At 36.6% G+C, this 17,823-nt stretch overlaps 2 protein-coding genes across 2 annotated transcripts; one reads left to right on the top strand and one right to left on the bottom strand.

The window, feature by feature from the left end:
* Positions 1-10,479: 10,479 nt before the first annotated feature.
* Positions 10,480-12,598, top strand: msx3 (muscle segment homeobox 3). Its single transcript, XM_060871421.1, has 2 exons — positions 10,480-11,065; positions 11,331-12,598. Exons 1-2 carry the CDS (start codon positions 10,666-10,668, stop codon positions 11,744-11,746), a joined length of 816 nt encoding a protein of 271 aa, XP_060727404.1. The 5' UTR covers positions 10,480-10,665; the 3' UTR covers positions 11,747-12,598.
* A 741-nt stretch (positions 12,599-13,339) lies between these two features.
* Positions 13,340-17,291, bottom strand: znf511 (zinc finger protein 511). The gene is made up of 6 exons (XM_060871420.1): positions 16,993-17,291; positions 15,820-15,893; positions 14,961-15,162; positions 13,942-14,066; positions 13,624-13,803; positions 13,340-13,520 (listed from the first exon to the last, which is right to left on the bottom strand). The coding sequence occupies exons 1-6, from the start codon at positions 17,191-17,193 to the stop codon at positions 13,451-13,453; spliced, it is 852 nt and encodes a 283-aa protein (XP_060727403.1). The 5' UTR covers positions 17,194-17,291; the 3' UTR covers positions 13,340-13,450.
* Between the last annotated feature and the right edge of the window lie 532 nt (positions 17,292-17,823).

Genomic DNA, 17,823 nt, shown 5'->3' with positions numbered 1-17,823 from the left:
TCCTGACCTTCCGACCCTCCTGAGACTAGCATTAGAATGAAGTCAGATCAACCCCATAATAACCCTGTGTGATGATCGGGACAGAACACAGTGTATTCAGGTTGCATTTTAAATTTCTCAGTGCCAGCATGAATAAGAGCTTGTCATATCATTTTACAAAATCATTTGACTTTTCACATTACAATCACAAACATCAGGGAACTGTTATACAGAATCTTAGTGTTTAAACTTTTCCATAGCTTAATTAGCCTATCAAGAGCTGCTTACTGCATAGACTTTAATCATCATAAATTCATCTTCCCCAATGCTGGCTCTGAACTGTGGGAACGGAGTCGTGTTTTCTGTTTTCAGAGAGTAAAGCACAGTATGGTAAAGTGGTGACATCATGGAGGTTAAGGAATTTAAAAGGACCAGGGGATAGCGTCTGTCTGTCTACAGTCTACCTGGTTTCCATCTTGTTCATCAAAGGAGACAAGAGCTGCTCTAAGGGTAATGCTGCAGGGGCTTCTAACATATAAACAGAGCTTAAATATTCTATAGTCACATGAATAATCGGCACAAGTCAATGCTTTGTTAAACATTATACTAATTTTAGATCTAGTAAGTCTATTCATAATTAAAAATTATCAAAAACTTATTACAAGAACTAAATTCTGTATGACAGCAAAAATATTCAGTATGACAGCAAAATGAAAATCAGGAAATAATGACATACAACGCAATGTCATCAGCAGTGTAGTGAAACATTGGCCCATTCACCTCTAGATCTTTCACTAACTTAGGAAGAAAATCAGTATCTATATATATTTTAACATTCCAGTTAAAAAAAAAAAATTAGTTAAAAAGAAAATAAATAAAGAAATATCTAACAAATAAAATAAATCAAAATAACAAACATCTTTTTACTGCTCTTAAATATGAGAAAGTGCAAAGTGAAGAAATGAAGGTGCGATGCTCTGTAATGGACTGGAGTATGCTGCGGGTGTGTTTCCACAATAGATTGGATGATTTAAGTGGTTACAAATGAATTAAATGAAGCATTGCTGTATGTGTTTTAAAGGTGTTAAGTAATCATATTAAAAGAATACTGTTAATATTATTAAAATGCTATCAAGCAATTAGAAGTAGATTCTCAAGTTTCCCTCATAAATCTCTAAAATATTTTTCTTATCACTAATAGGCTTAAAGTAACACTAATCATGATCATGAAATCCTGACCATGAAACAGAGTAATTAGGCTCACTGCCAAAAAGAAAGTGTAAAAATCCAGGAAAAAACACCCAAAACTCAACTAATTCACCTTATCATATTCTGAATGGAATTAAGAGCAATGTAAACAGCCTGGGGCAGACAATAACAAAAAGTGGAGTTGATTGAAGAAAAGCCTCCTACATTACTTGAAATTAGATCGGATCTAATAACATTTATTTACCAAACTTAATTAGTTCAGGCACTCAGTTCTATATGTGTGGTAAAGTATTGCCTAAGCACATAACTCTTCACATCTATATTTTAGAACCTTGTGTATTAACAAAGGATATAAAATATTTTACATGTGCCAGGGAAAGGAATGTTTTTATAAGAATTTTTTATAAAGCTATTTTATCATTAAAAAAAAATTCACATTGTTGATCTATGGTTAGAGGAGAAAATGCAAACATTTGCAGAGCCCTATAAAGTGTAAGACAATATACTAACTGGACTAAGCTTCTTAATTTACATAACCAAATTGCAATGCCCTTAAGATGTGGTAAATTGCTTCTGATCATGGTATATAAGGCATGCTTTTGGCATGATCCAAAGGAGATTTTCTCAGATACTGCCAATGAGATATGAAACATGAAAGGGGAAGGGCAATAGGCCTACTGGTGTGAATTCAACAAGCAGTGTTTTTTCAATATGGCCTCTGCTCTAAACTCCATTGATGTTGAGGAAGCACTCCAGTGACTTTCGGCCAGTGGCGTCAGGGAGCCCTCCTCCCTTGTCCACTGCGAGCTTGATGTGAGCGTGAAAGCTGTTGCTAATAAAAGTTTCAAAGAAAGGGATGAAAAGGAGGAGAAATTGAGCAGCCAGGGCTGCATTATCCCTGCTCTGTATGGTGGCTGCCCCGGCGGAGGTGTTCTGCCAATGGCAGGGGCTCGGAGAGGTCGCTGGAGATGTCACCAGCATTGCTTGAGGGCAGGGGCAAAATCACTTGCTTCTCACAGGCTTCAAAGCACAGGGCAATTACACTCAAGTAGCCAAATGAATAGATGTATCAGCTTGCCAGCAGTTTCTTGAGCAAAACAGAAGAGGCCTTTGAGAAAGAGAGAGGAGGGCAGAGCCACACCTTATGAGTAATGCATAACAACTCGCATGATAATTACTATGAGGGAAAAAAGCTGCCTATGCACCATCCAAAAAAAAGGAACTTACTGCAATCATTGGTTTTGATCATGGATAGAAAAATATGAATAGCAAAAGAGCTGGAATGGCTGCAATCCATATGAGCAATGCTGTTTAGAGAAGGCGCTCATTGTGAATGCTTCTCTCGGGCAGTGGCACATACGAAGTCAGATTCCCATTGAGTGTACTGAAAAGAGCCTTTGATTGGAAATTGCTTTGGCAGGAGAGCTCACCTGCAGAGTGTAGTCTATAGCCTCTTTTGGAGAGCCCAGCAGCTGCCAGAGCTGTAAGTCTGGGCACCTAGTGGGCCAAAGAATGGAGGCTGCAGAGTCTTTCAATACAAAGCCACTTAGTAACAGAAGGCATGTGCCAAGCTTGCAAAGCCAGAATAAAAAGTGCCCTTCGGAGTTGACTAAATATCAGGGCCATTTTTTTCGCTTTCTCCCAGTCCCTTCTCCTCAGCCCCCGCTCACACTTCTATCACAAGGACAAAAGCAGACCTAAAGTGCCCTAACCGCAGAAATATACCAACAATCGCCAGGGAAAAGGCTAAGGAACTCCGCCGGAGTGTGGAAGCCATCAATTACATAGAGCAAAAGTTAAAAACTCAGCAGGGCCCACGCATTAGAATGCAGAGATATGCAGGCCTGCAAGCAGCAAAAGCCTGAACTGTGGCCAGGCTAACAGAAGCCCACAAAATGGAAGTGTGGAGTATGAGTCATGAGTGAGAAAGTTTTACCACAAGTTGTCACATCTTTCCCACTGATTTGAATGATATGACTTTGATAATTATGTGAAAATTGAAGCTGAAATGCAAGTGCAAGTGAAATTTTATTGGTGCTTGGTAAAAATATACAACCATTTCCGATTCCCAAAAAATCCGATGAATCTCCAAAAACAACATAAACTTGCAGATAAATTGTAAGCCAATCTGAATATCATTTGTTGCACCTTAGTACAACAGCAACAGCATAGATATGTGTTACAGAATACAGATTCCTTGCCTGAAAGCCTTCACAAACAGCAGAGGGCCTAAAAAGGATGAAAAGCACTTGACTGTCCGAACACTGAGAGCTTGAATTCCACTGTGCCTTTTTGGCTGTGTCTCTCAGAAGGCGCCGCTTGACACACTGAGAGCAATGCGCAGGGATCACACAAAGACTCGTCAATTCAACCATCTCCCAGCAGCTAATTTATGATGCCCTCAAAGCAATTTTCACAGTCAGAAAAGTGCAATTGTATTTTCCAGCTCATTAAACCCAAGCACAACAAAGCTTTCATCCTCCGACTGCCCCCTCCCATTCCAGCCCTCCATCCCACAGTCTGCATTTCAAAAGAAGCATCGTGAAAACACAATCCTCTGTAAAGTGTAAAATAAACATATTACTCTCTATTATTTTAGAACATTTTTGTCAACACTTAGAGAGAAATTTGTCAACACATAAGGCCAAGAGAGTACTCCAACTTAAAGTGTTCATGAACTCATATTGCCCAAGTTTCAGTAAGAATTTAAGGCTTGTTTATTCAGAGGGCCTCTTCACTCTCCTCCCTCTTCTTTGTTCTGCGTTTCATGGGAGGACTTGGAAATTGTAATCTCAGGACAATCAGGCTGACTTATTTGTTCAGCTCCTGTCTCACTTGTAATCGCAGGAAAACCTTTAAATCACGTGAGTACCTGTCAAGCAGCTCCGCTTGTGCTCGGGTTGCCCAGCCTCACAAACATTACAGCCAAAAATAAGCTCCTATGGGGCTAATAAAAAAATTAGTTGAGCTTGAGCTTGCATAATATAATGCTGACAAAGCATGGTCCTGGAGTATCAATGCTTCAAAATCAGTTGTGAAAGTGGATTAAGCATCTGACATTCTTCTTTGTGTATTATGCCAATTTAATCATAAAACAATAAAGCTGAGTGATGAATGCTTTCCTTTTACTACAGAGAATCTACCATTACAGTACTATGCAGGGATGGGTTTTAAGTATAATCAAATTAGATAATTGCTATAAATCTAAGACATTATATGTGTTCATAGAGTAATAACATAATAAGGGAAATTCAATTTAATGATGCTAAATTCCAGCTTTAGTTTGTCCATGAATTAGACAGAGAGATTGCTCAATGAGACTGCACAGAAGAGGTGCTTTGGTAAAACAGTCAGCTTGGCTGTGGTGAATTTGCCCAGAAAACATTTCTGTGCTCTTCATTTTGGCCTCAGTCAAACTTGGACACATACGAAGGGGAATACTGACTCTATGTCAGAAGCTTTTGTGAAAACTAACCCATTGTATGTCTGGCCACTGGAGAGAAGCTGGGAGGGAAGAGAGTATTTGAATGTGTGGTGAGGGTTTTTGGTCGCTCACTAAAACCACAAAGATGCCACAATTAGTTCTTGTCCCTACAGAGAAGACCACATGACCAGTCTCATTGTATTTGTACTTTGCTCAAAAATCCTGGTTCAAGTCTGCAATCAGAGCCCAAGAAATGACCTCGGTTATTCGTGTTAACTCTGTGGTATACCTTTTGTACCATCTGTAAAATATACGCTATGCATATTTCTATGTTTGAACACAGAAGTTTTGGAAAGATAATAAAGCTTGAAAATTCAGCCTTCTTGTATGAATATTTATATGACTTCCACAATTAAATTTATTAATCATGTAAACTGATGCAGCATCTACTAAAGATTGTGTAATAAAATGAAAAGTGGAAAAAAGCTTTGTGGTAGGTTAGATTTCCCAGCAGGGCAGCTCAGGAGTTCATGGGTAGCTTACCCTTATAATTGTTCTAAAACAAGAGCATGGCAATTGAGCTAAAGCAGGCAATGTATTTTTTTTGGAACGAAAGTCAAGGGACTCTAGGACTGGGGCCATGTTGGGCCACGTTAGCCTAAAATGATTAGGTCAGGTCAAGCTCTTGTTAAGTCAAATAAAAGGTCAACATACTTTCTACTTATCCGTGTCACCCGAGGCCTCTACTTTAAGTGCCCCCTCAGGGCTCAGTAAAAAAAAATCCTAAGGAAACCTTATGCGCATGAACGTAAACCCAAAGCTGACTTGCTAAAGCAGTTTCCCTTTCGAGATAGTTAAGTATTTATGATGCCTGACCTCTCTCAAAAGTACAGTGTGTTCATGTTTGAATAGGGTGGAGGTAAAGATGGTCATTTAATTATGTTTTGAAAAAATACAGCTACTGAATTAACAATTCAATTTAACATTTTACCCTAACAGCAACTGCTATTCTAAAATAGTTAGACAATTTTGAATCAGTAACACTGCACAGGTGTGCTGTGCACCTTTGTCATATTTGACTGTTTACAAAAAAAGTTGTAAAACTGCTTTAATTACTTTTATACTTAAATTCAAATATTAAAAGGTATAATGACTAACACTTTAGTTATATCAGAAAGATTCCCATTCAGTTGAGTCAGTTTAAATATAAAATAATAAAACTGAAGATGAACATTACATAAGGAAAAACCTATTCAAAGAGAATCTCTGTGACTGGTTAAGAAGATTACTACAGAATTATGAACACTTCCAGTCCTGGAACAATACACACATGTGATCCTTTTCAGCCTGATTCAAAACATGTTTTAGGAGATCTCTCATGCTGGTAAAATACATCACATGTCACACAACATTTATATTTTACTGCCTTTGTTAATGTGCCCTTCTGTATGATTCAGGATCCTTATGTCAATAAAGAGAAGCTACTGAAAAAACTTGAAACTTAGGAAATAAAAAGTGCACTTTATTTTTTTTTTTAGGAAATAAAAATGCAAATATTCATAGCAGAACAAACAAATAAATACATACAAATTGTTTCTTGAATACAGATGATTCTTCCAAATGTTTTTTCAGATTTTATCCATTTATAAACTGTGGAGTGCACTATATGAGCTGCCCCTCATCCCCTCTGTGAAAATGGCCATCCCAGTTGAGGGTGACCTTGAGGGACAGATCTGCTTTCAAGCTCTGTAATGACTTCTGACATGGTTTACTTGCCTCCACGCTGTGACAGAAATGTTTGCCGGAGTCAGAGGAGGAAATATTTGAAACAAGGCACCACTAAAGGGAGCCTGAAGCAAAACAGTGAGATTACACTTCAAGGGCAAGTTTTTAAATAAAGGTACTTGTATAAAGAGGTATGGTATTTGAATTAACACAACAACCCTATTACTGACACACTTTAGTCTAACATTGAAATAAAGTCATATGGAGACTTGCAGTGTAACAGGAAATACATGACCACATATAATTTAAATGAAGTCTGCAGTTTTAAATATACATACATTTTTACAATGAAATGCAGCTGAAAAACTTTTGAAATTACTTTTGCATTCAGTACACAGGAGACTTACACAACATGATGCTCATTTGAAAACACATAGAATTAGACAATAATAATTTTAAAGAATTTATGTTGACATGCCAGGATATAAATTTGAAACATTAAATAATAATAATAATAATAATAATAATAATAATAATAATAATAATAATAATAATAATAATTATTATTATTATTATTATTATTATTATTATTATTATTATAAAAGGCAAAAATTTAAGCTCCATGTCTTAATGAACTTGAACTGCTAGTTACAACAGAACAGTTAGAATAAGAAAGCTGTTAGTTTGAATATTTTGGTTTGCATGCTAATAATAATAATTATGTGATTTTGAAATGAAAAAAAAAAATTTCATTTTTCATGGAAGTTATTGCATTTGAGCACATTGAGCACATATTTAATTACAGTAAGTTATTTCTTAAAATATACATTTAATAGAAGGACTTGGTTATGATCATTATGACAGTTATTTCTTATGATCTGTTACAGTCTTTGTGCCTACACAAAAAATAAAATACCAATGATGAAATAGTAATGACAAGAAACTGCTGCAGGTATTGGGAGTGGTTTCTCCATGTTCGGTATGTGATGGACGTGCATGTGAAAACTTGTGTGGGGTACTAATTGCCATTATCTACTTACAGCCATTCATGCCAGGAGGATAATATCACCCTGCCGATGACATTCAGCCTTGAACTAGTACAATACAAACTTTGCTGAAATTTAAGTCATCAAAAGTTAATATTGTATATATTTGTTAGACTGCAGTGTTCCAAAATCTTTCAGAAACAAGTAAAAACATTTCTGACTTTCTCTCTGCAGTTTTGATGGATATGTGCACCATTTACCATTCAGTCTTTGGGACTCAGTAACATCCTTAAGATGTTCATTTTGTTATTTTTTTTTTTTTTTTTTTTTTTTTGAGAAATAAAAAGAAAAGGGTGGAGGATGCATGAGAAATCTATGTAACCCCCCTTGGATACAGACAAACATTCCATGCAAAATCAGATTTTTGAAAAACTTTGAACTCGCACACAAAGATCTAACATAAACATATCTGCAGTGCACCAAAGCAAATGCTCCACTGGCAAAGCAATAGTGAAATCATGAGGGATTCCCAAAGAAAAACACTTTGTGTTGATGTTTCAGGCAATTATACTAAACCCAAGAAAAGCAACAGGAAAAATTAACTATTTAATAAAAGTGGCTGTGAGGGATAGTGGGGGACTGTTTAAAAGATGACATTAAATTGAATTCCCAAGAGGTGACATAAACTTAGATGACTGCAAAGGAAATTACTTAATAGATGTAAAGAAGCAAGGAGTAACAGTAATATTGTTAGATACATGCATGCTGTCGATTTTTAACTACTGAGGTCTGACCTCTTGTAGTTCTTTACTGAACATCACAAGTAAGTGATTACACTGCAGGGACTTTCATTTACCGCTTGTAATGTTGTGCAGATGACAATTTTTTGGGACATTTTACTGTTTAATATATTTGATGAATCATAATGAGGGTGCTAATTTATAATGCTAAACACATAACAGCACAATAAGGAGTAGAATAATTAGAGGCATGATTAAAAAAACAAAATACTAATAAATAAGAACATGTGATTTACTTTTCATTTACATATACTTTAGATATAAATTGTGTTCAATTCATGAACTAGCTAAATGGAATTTCATTAAAAGAATATACTGGGAGGTGCAACAGAAAAGAATCATAATTGGAAAGAGCTCAGCATACATAAAGTTATTGTTTGCTGAGGCACAAATCTGAGTACTTTTGATACTTGTGTTGGCATATTATATTCCAAAACATTTAACAGAGTAATAAGGCACAGAGATAAACAATTAAACCCCCAAATGCCCTTGCCAGAAACAAATTCACTTGGCCTTTTTAATAAGTAAGCCTCCTGTCATTTTCTGTCATTTTGAGTTAAAAAGCAGCCCACTGTTTACAGTATTCTGCTTTGTAATAAATCAGAAGACCACTTCCTTCAGGGAAGTAAACACTTCAATATGTGCACTGGTTTTGAAGAACATTCACAAGTGCTCTCATTAGAGGAGGATACATGTACCGAGCCATTAGACTGACACACCACCTTTTAGAGAGCAAAGGAACATTGAAGGCTCACAGGCTATTTTAACATTTAAAGGAGATAAATCTGCTTTTCAATGCTTTATTATGTATTAATTTAGAAAATTGTTAATCGTGAAATTACGCCTATTTTTTTTACACCAAGTTTCGTTTTTGTTCATTTTGAAATTTCAATTTTGCTTGAAAGATACCAACACAGACATCACAGTCACTGTATGGAAATAAGTGGTTCCTAAAAAATGTAAAGCTATGTCCCACAAAGCTAAATATTAACTGATTATTAGTTAATTAGCATAAATCAAACCTACAAACATTACATTCCTTTAAATCTTTGACCGAAAGCAGTGCTTTTTTTTAAACGTATAAAATAATAGTTTTCTCTACTAAATATTGCTTTTTAAATGCATTGTAAAGCCGTGCAGGTAAATGTTAACGCATTCTCACTTTACCGACCATCCGAACAAAACCATACAATTAAAAATATTATTTGTATTTAAATAGATTTTTTTTTAATATTATTCTCATATAAAATATTTAAAAGCAGCACATTGTAACCAATGTAATTAAATGCATTGTTAAATATTTAACTTTCCTGAAGTTAATGGCTTGTTTACAACTGTCAAGAGAGAACATAAAAAGGCACAGCCCACTTTTAGTTTATTCTGTGAAAGATGAATCTAAATAGATCACTGGTTGTATGTTTTGATCGAACAGTCATGGATGAGTTTGGTGAGGTTGGAGTGTGTAGCACTAGTGTGTTAGTGTGTGGGAACCGCTCGCTCTGCACTTATTTCCCTGCCATTAAAGTGCTGCAGGAGAGAATTGGTTAAGTGGAGCTACCCGCTGCCTTACTCTCCCCGAGGTAGCTTCCTTTTTGATCTCGCCGAGACTGGCGCCTTCCAAAGCACGACTTGTCTGCCTTATGAAATGCTTTGACTTACGGTGAAGGCTTGCCAGTTGCGTTTCAATAGAAGCTTTTTTTGCAACCTTAAAGGGCCAAGACAAGCTTTAAACTGCTGTAATGTGGCGTGACACAATCGTCATTCATTCACTCCCATCATTTATCAATTGTCCCCGAAGATCAAGCTAAACGTGTTCTAATTGGTGCACTTTATTTTGTCTTTTCTACTTAAAATGTTAATTCTCTATACCCTCAATTTTAATCTATTTTGATTTATTTTTTTGACAAATAAATGTTTATAAATAAGCTTAATTATGTAGAATAAGCCTAATTTTTATGTAGCCTGGGGCTGAAATGAGGCAAAAAGTATCCAGTGTGTTAAAGTTGTAAACAGATTCAGATATATTTCTTAAAAAAAAAAAAAAAAAAGGAAGAACTCCCCAAGGAGGTGACTAGTTGTCTTGCTGCCTGGTCCCAATAAGGGTTAAGCTAATGAGTGCGGAGTCAAGCGCGCTCGCTCTCTCTCTCTCTCTCTCTCTCTCTCTCTCTCTCTGGCCCTCCGGTTAATTGCAACAAAAGTTCTCAAATAGCTCAAACACTGGAGCCCTGGAGCCATCAATAAACCACCGCGGCAAGACAAGTATGATTGACCATGCACATTTCTTTCAAAATCACTTTGACGTCCGTCCCTAAGAAAGTTTGCTGGCCAATCAAAACGCAGACATGGGGAGTCATGTGGGTAAAATGAAGTGGCGATTGGAGGGCGGCAAAGAAGAAAGCGAACTTTTGGGAGTTTTATAGGTGGGAGAGCTTTGAGCTATACAAGAAAGAAGGAACTGTCGCAGAGACGCGACGAATGACAGAGAGAAAAAGAAGCGAGGACGAGGTAAACTGAGAGAGAGGGCCTGGCATTTGGAAGTTGTATGGCCCCTTTACCCTCCACGATGAGCTCTGTTCAAGGACCGCTTTCCCAGGAAGCTGAACCACATAAGCGCGCAAACACAGACGCAGAAGGCGCTGAGAGCACCGAGAGAGCAGCAGCCAAAGGATGTAAAAATAAGGCGTTCAGTCTTCCCTTTAGCGTGGAGTCTCTAATATCGGACCGAGTTACTACTAGGACTTCATTTTCCGGATCCGACTCCGGGCATATATCCCCTTCTGAGGAGCGATCACAACTCTCACCAATGGCTCTTTACACAGACAGGAAACTGCCGCTAGAAAGTGTCTCAAACTTGGCTGTGGGGAAAAGAGGAGAGTCTGAGGAGCGGAATGAGAAGGGACAGGGCGGGTGGTATCAGACTCCATCATACGCCTCCCCGCCGAGTAAGTGACAATCCATAACAAAGTTTAAACGTGCGTTCCGGGCCATATTAATGCTCTTAATACACATATGCCATATTTGTTCGTATAGCCTATGAAGGGTTGTCATGCAGGAAACATATTGGTGCTTTGGAACAGGTTTTCTTGTGGGAGAAACTAATGTGCCGAAATAATAAAAGGTTCAACAGCCCATATCCGTGTAACTGCTTAGTTTGTCTACGTCCCTTTCTTTCTGTTATTCTCATACTTCTTTGGGTTTCTTTTACAGGACACACCAGTCCGTCTCCGTGCACTCTCCGTAAACACAAGAACAACAGAAAACCGAGGACGCCGTTCACCACCTCACAGCTGCTAGCTTTAGAGAGAAAGTTTCGGCAGAAGCAATACCTCTCCATTGCAGAAAGAGCGGAGTTTTCCAATTCACTCAATCTAACAGAGACACAAGTGAAGATATGGTTCCAAAACAGGAGAGCGAAAGCAAAGAGACTTCAAGAAGCAGAGTTAGAGAAACTGAAACTCGCCTCAAAACCTCTACTACCGGCGTTCGCCTTTCCCTTCCCACTGGGAGCGCACGTGGGTTCTCCGGGTCTCTATGCAGCCTCGGGTTCTTTCCCGCGGCCTTCACTGCCCGTGCCGGGACTTTTTGGAGGACCTGTTACCTATGGGATGTATTATTTGTCTTAAATGTTTTCAGTGTAATTAACGGCAGGACTGCTGTTTATGCCAGTCATAAACGGACAAGTAAAATGTCCAGCTATGAACTTTGAAGTAAAAGAAACTGCGCGAGCATATACACACATTTAAGTCCGAGAGCGACAATTAAGAAATATAAAATATATATATATATATCAAGCTTTCAGTGGTGCCCTCCGAATAAATAACATGGGACTTATAGGCCTTACTATTTAGCCCCCCGCCCAAAAAACCCTCAAACCACGATTTTTTTTAAATCGGCAGCAATCTCGTTTTAATTAAAGTCGTCTTTGGAGAAACCAAGTGCTGCAGATGAAGCCTGTTATTCAACATTTTAATTTGAATCAATATATAAAATCTTTTTTTTTTTATGCTGTCATGAAGGCCAGGAACATCTGTGCCAGACTATTTTAGTACCCCTCGAGCAGGCCTACATCTAACTTGAAATTATTTTTATATTAATATATCACAAAGATTCATTTACAAAATAAAAATAAAAATACAAATACAGAGGTACTTGTAATTTTTTTGCGTACTGTTTTGGAGTGTTTTTAGTAGATGCGCTCGCGCTCCATTGTCGCTTTTCACAGACGCAGTTTAATAGTGAAGGTTATAAGGTTTCACGGGTTTAGATTCGCCCTCACTGATGACTTTCATTGTTGTCTTCGTTTAGCCACAACAACCTTGTTCTACATGTACTATTCTATAGTTTGGTAGATTGTAAAATTAATCTCTAGACCCTTTTTATAACTGTAAATAGCGTATATATTAGCATACAGATATTTTCAACTACATTTGAAATTACGAATAGAATTGATATTTATATACTGTGTTTACATTTACCTCCTGTAAATAATTGTATATATTTGTACAGAAAAATAGAAAAAGTAATCTTTTGTATTAAACAAAAATACATTTTCAACAATTTGAGTGTGCCTTATTGTACTGCAGCTTTTTCTATGATATTATTAGAAAATATATTATATATTTAATTATATTGATGTTAAGTATCATTCACTTGTACATTACACGTATATGCGGGTGTTTAGGATCATATTTAATCCGATCCGTAAAGATTCAGGTGGCTTTTTTTTTTTTTTTTACAAAAATAATGAAATACGGGAAAATTGTGGAGACAAGGCGCAAAGTCAGTCGCATCCTTTAAAATGACTTTTCTTATGCGCAACTATTTAATTTTTTTAATCAACAAACTGTTAGAATTAATAATAAAAACAGTCACTTGCATTATTAAGTCTGACTTCGATTTGGTTATGTGTTATTCTTTAATTAATTTAACCGTTATGAAAATTCTAAATAATTCGTTTTCCGAGTTTACATTTGCTCTTCACTGAGGTTCATTTTAAAAATGAAAGAAATAAAATGTGCCTTCTTTCAAGTTGGATCGAATTAATTACACTCAAAGTTGCACATAACCAAGCGCAACTGGAATCATTTTAAAAACAAAATGCTTACTAAAGATGGTAAAAATTCACTTCAGTGTGTTCAATTCGTTTCAAGACCTGCAACAATTTAACCAAAGAATAATAAATAATCAATACATTACATTTTGGCAGAAAGGATTCGGACTTTGCTTTTGCTTTATTTTTATTGAAAAATAATTCTCTAATATGACTGGATGCAGGCAAGCATAAGATCATATAAACGATATAGTATTTAACAAAGGCAAGCTTTCCTCTATTTCTTTTTCCTTCCACTTCTGAAGCCTCTGACTGAGCCATGGCCAAAACAAATAGTTGGTGGCACCCTGGAAAAAAATAACAAATTGATATTAAATAAGCATTTAAAATAATGATACACTCACATTTTTGTAATTGCTGACACCTGCTAGACACTTCAGAACTACTTACTTATATGAATAATGTGTTTTTTGTTGCTCAGGAAGGACAAGCTTGTGGCTCTCAGTCTCTTTGCTGAGAGAAAAATCCATCAACTCCCAATTCTCTAATTCTCCATGTCGACTAACTACATTACCAGGCCCTGTCAAACACATTTCTTCCTGCTGAGTAATCTTTTCCACGTTTGTTCCCCTGAAAGATGAATAAAAATACTTACTACAATGGGCTAACATATAATTACATTAGCAAGATTTTAAGTAAAAATGGGCACAACACTAATGAATGATTTCCAGAGACTGTATAATGAAATCAATACGTCAGTTTTAATACCTTTTGTTTTTTTTGGGTTTGTCAAATCTGAAGTCTGATGGATAACTGTGAGTTGTGATCAGATGCTCTTTTCTTTCTTTGCTAGTTTGGAATTTCAGTCCACATCCCTCAACCAAACATTGATACTGAAAAGCAATATTACAGTCGACATCTTAACAACAGCCGAGTTGTTCCCAGTTGTGTAGTAGGAGTAGACTGTTTCCATTTTGCGTGCAGTCATGCTATTTAAAGTCTTTAAAAATTAGGCTACAGTATAAAGCAAGAACACAGTTAATATTTTCCTAAACAAAGCATGCAGACAAAAGACAAAAGCGTAAACAAAGACAATGATTTTCCATTCTTTAAAAATACAGTTCACTTACTACAGCCAAAAGATGGCGGCATAAGCTACACATACATCAGATAATAAATTATGCCAAATTTTCTGATAATAAGCATGCAGTGAGATTTTGTTTGTTGGCATATACTGTAAAAACTGGCTGCTTGTATATGAAAGTGTATATGCTACTTTTGAAATGAAGCGTATGAAAGGATATGCTACCTTTTTATGTTTACTTTTAGTAAACATAGATAGTAAAAGATTCACTGCTTCACATTATAGTGTCTTCTTATAGCCCACTATATTGTTACTAAAAGGGAGATCTCTCTTTCAGAACATGTGTAACATGTTTATGTATTCTGTACTTTGTTGATGTAGAGTATTACAAGTCTCAGCACAAATGCTAAAAGCAGTGACAATTTTCACTTTATATACAATACTGTTCACCAAGATGCTGCTTGGTTCAAGATGCGCCATATGAATCACATAGCTAAGTTTCCAGCACAGCTTTAATCATTCAAGAATTTGTAAATGTTGTAGGCATTAATTTAGTACTGGGGTTTTGGCTGTGCAGGTAAATGACATAACAAAACTGGGATAAAAATTTGTATCTTTAAATGCAAATGGAACGTTTACATTTTGTACAAATGTAATGTTTTTACTTCATAACGACCATGGACATTTCTGCTGTAGACATTACCATACACTCTCTTTCTGCCATAACCTGAAAAAGAGAGTCGTGCCACTCTAATATGTGTATATCCAGCAGACGGTTGGATGGAAAGGAGCGCTTGCAGCTGGAGCACTCATGGCGATGAAGTGAATTGTAGTGGTGCTCATATCCCTCAACAGTGTCAAAGAGCTGCTTACAGCCAGCAATATGACACCGGAATTCTGAAATGCTTAAAATAAGCCAAAGATATATGATGTTAGTGCTTATCATAATTATAACTCAATCTCAATCTAGTATAAAAATATTTTTCTTTGGCATTTTAAAAGTTTACAATGTGTGTGTAATAGAACACCACAGCACTGTTCTCAAGAGACTTTAGAACAGAACACTCATTAAACATATCTAACATATAATATTTCTAAAAACAACAATTTTTACTGAAATATTACACCAATTATTAAGAGCCTGTAGGTGATGCACTGAGCAAATGAAAACTGTATTATGACGGAATATTAATCTATCATTATTCTAACAATTATTCTATCATTTTATTTTTCACCAATTGTTTTTACTAATGGTCACCATTAAATATTTACATTTACACGTAAAACTTTAAATGGAAACATATTGGTATCATGTGGCAAATTATACAAAATAATTAGCCACCCACATCACACATAAATATTCAATAAATATTATACGTATATGGTCAAATATGCAGATTATCTACCGCTGCAGCTTCATTAAAGAATAAATGTATGGCTCCATTAAAAAAAACTAAACACATTATTCCTTTTTACAGGATAACAGTAAAGCTGTCCACAGACATACTGTCACATTTCAATACAAGGTCACACTGTTCATCTGTATATCTAATAATACTCACTTTAATGCTGGAGATTCTTCAGTAAAAGGTGTCACAAGATCCTGCAAGTACAAGTGTCGGTGCACATCACCATCCTGTTGGGGTGAAGGGAAGGAAAATCTCAGAACAGAAACCAACTGCAATGTACAAAACCTCTGCAAGCAGGCATCCCTTTGAGTGTAAAAACATACACAAACCCACATATAATCACAGTACAGCAATAACGTTTGTTGGTCTAAGAGATATTTTAATTGTAGGCTACTTATTTTTAAGTTAGCTGACTTTTTGAATATAAACCCAATACTGGAACTTTAACTGATGGAGTGTAATGAAAAGTCAACAGCTTGTGCAATGAATAACTAAATAAAGTTAACACTAACATGGTTTTTGCAGCACCATACATCACCATTAAAGCCTTTTACAGACAGAGGTGTGTTGCTTTACTTGAACCCAATACCCTGCAAACACTCCAAGATCTAAATTATCATGTGTCTCCAGGGTCTCCGGCCTTGAAATAGTGCCAGAGCTTTTTTCAGACTTAAGTTTTACATTTTCCAGACTTTCAGCTTTTTTCAGCCTCAGGTTCAGATTATTGTCCTACAATTTAAAAGCATTTTAACTCTATTATTAAAAGGAAAACAAACATGATATGTATTAGGGAAGTTGCATTAATAAGGGGGTGGCAGTAAATACAACTAATATAGAAACTCGCTGTGGTGAGTATATTAATCTTTTTGTAAATCCTTTTCCAATGCAATTAGAATATTAATTTTACAGTACAGATTCTGTATTTGCATTTCTTTAAATCCGGTCTTTTACTTATTTACATATTTCTCACTATTGATAAAATGTGGATTTGGCAACTTTTAATATGATTCATTTATAATTTTCCAGACTAGCCCAAATGCACGCGCGTGTGTGTCTGTCTGTCTGTGTGCCTGTCTGTGTGTGTGTCTCTGTGTGTGTGTCTGTCTGTCTGTGTGCCTGTCTGTGTGTGTGTCTCTGTGTGTGTGTCTGTCTCTGTGTGAGTGTCTGTGTGTGTGTGTGTGTGTGTGTGTGTGTGTGTGTGTGTGTGTATAAAACAAGGGGGACCTTTCTAAGCTGAATAAGTCGGTTGTGAGTAACAGTGAAACTAAACTGCTATCACTTCTAACCTAGACGCACTCATATAATAAAGATCAGAAGTAAACATACCACGAAGATCTCATCATCTTTGTCCAAACGAATTCTCTGTGGTGTAAATGTAAACGGTGAGTTGTTTTCCTCCAGTCCATCGCCTCTTCTGACATGAAAACACAAGCTGCTAGAATTCTCAACTACTGGAACTGAATGAATATCGATTCTCTGTGCATCACAGCCAATCAAATGCTGAATCAAATTAGTAGACTGCAGCATAGCTCGTATAAGTCCTATTTCTGTCTATCAACACACGCGTTTCTCACATGTACTTCCTTACACGTCATTCACGTCACTGCACTGGTGTCTCATAGGTCCTAAACTCTCTCTAACGCCAAAATCATTTCATTTGTACAGACAAACTGTAGCCACAAGAGAGCAGCAAAGCCCGCATGCTAAGGCTGTGTATGCACACTAACTACATTCAGGTCTGTTGGAAAAAATACTGTCGGTGTTTCAGCAGCACAGACTCTAAGTATTCAGGTGTGGATCCTGCTTGATTGGAATATAAACCTGTTAGCCCTTTGTGAATAAGATTAGACACCCAAAAAGAACAGCGCAGCTATTTGTTTAAGTGCTCTCCAATAGCATACACACATTATACGGCCAAAGGTGTGGTAACACCTACTATAAAATACTATGGACACCTGACTATAAAACCTTCATGATCTCTCTCTCTCTCTCTCTCTCTCTCCCTCTCTCCCTCTCCCCCCCCCCCCCGCCCTTTTTTTGTTAAGGTCCCATTTTATCACCACCAAGGAAGACGCGTAGGTTACAGCAGTTTATCCCAAAAGGTTTTTAGTGTTCAACCCTGGCAATCGTTGTCTGCTTTCTCATGTCAGCTTTTTC

This window comes from Tachysurus vachellii, chromosome 6, assembly GCF_030014155.1.
Source record: "Tachysurus vachellii isolate PV-2020 chromosome 6, HZAU_Pvac_v1, whole genome shotgun sequence".
Classification (NCBI taxonomy): domain Eukaryota; kingdom Metazoa; phylum Chordata; class Actinopteri; order Siluriformes; family Bagridae; genus Tachysurus; species Tachysurus vachellii.
Note: the sequence above shows the minus strand (reverse complement) of the source record. Positions and strands in the feature narration are given on the sequence as shown.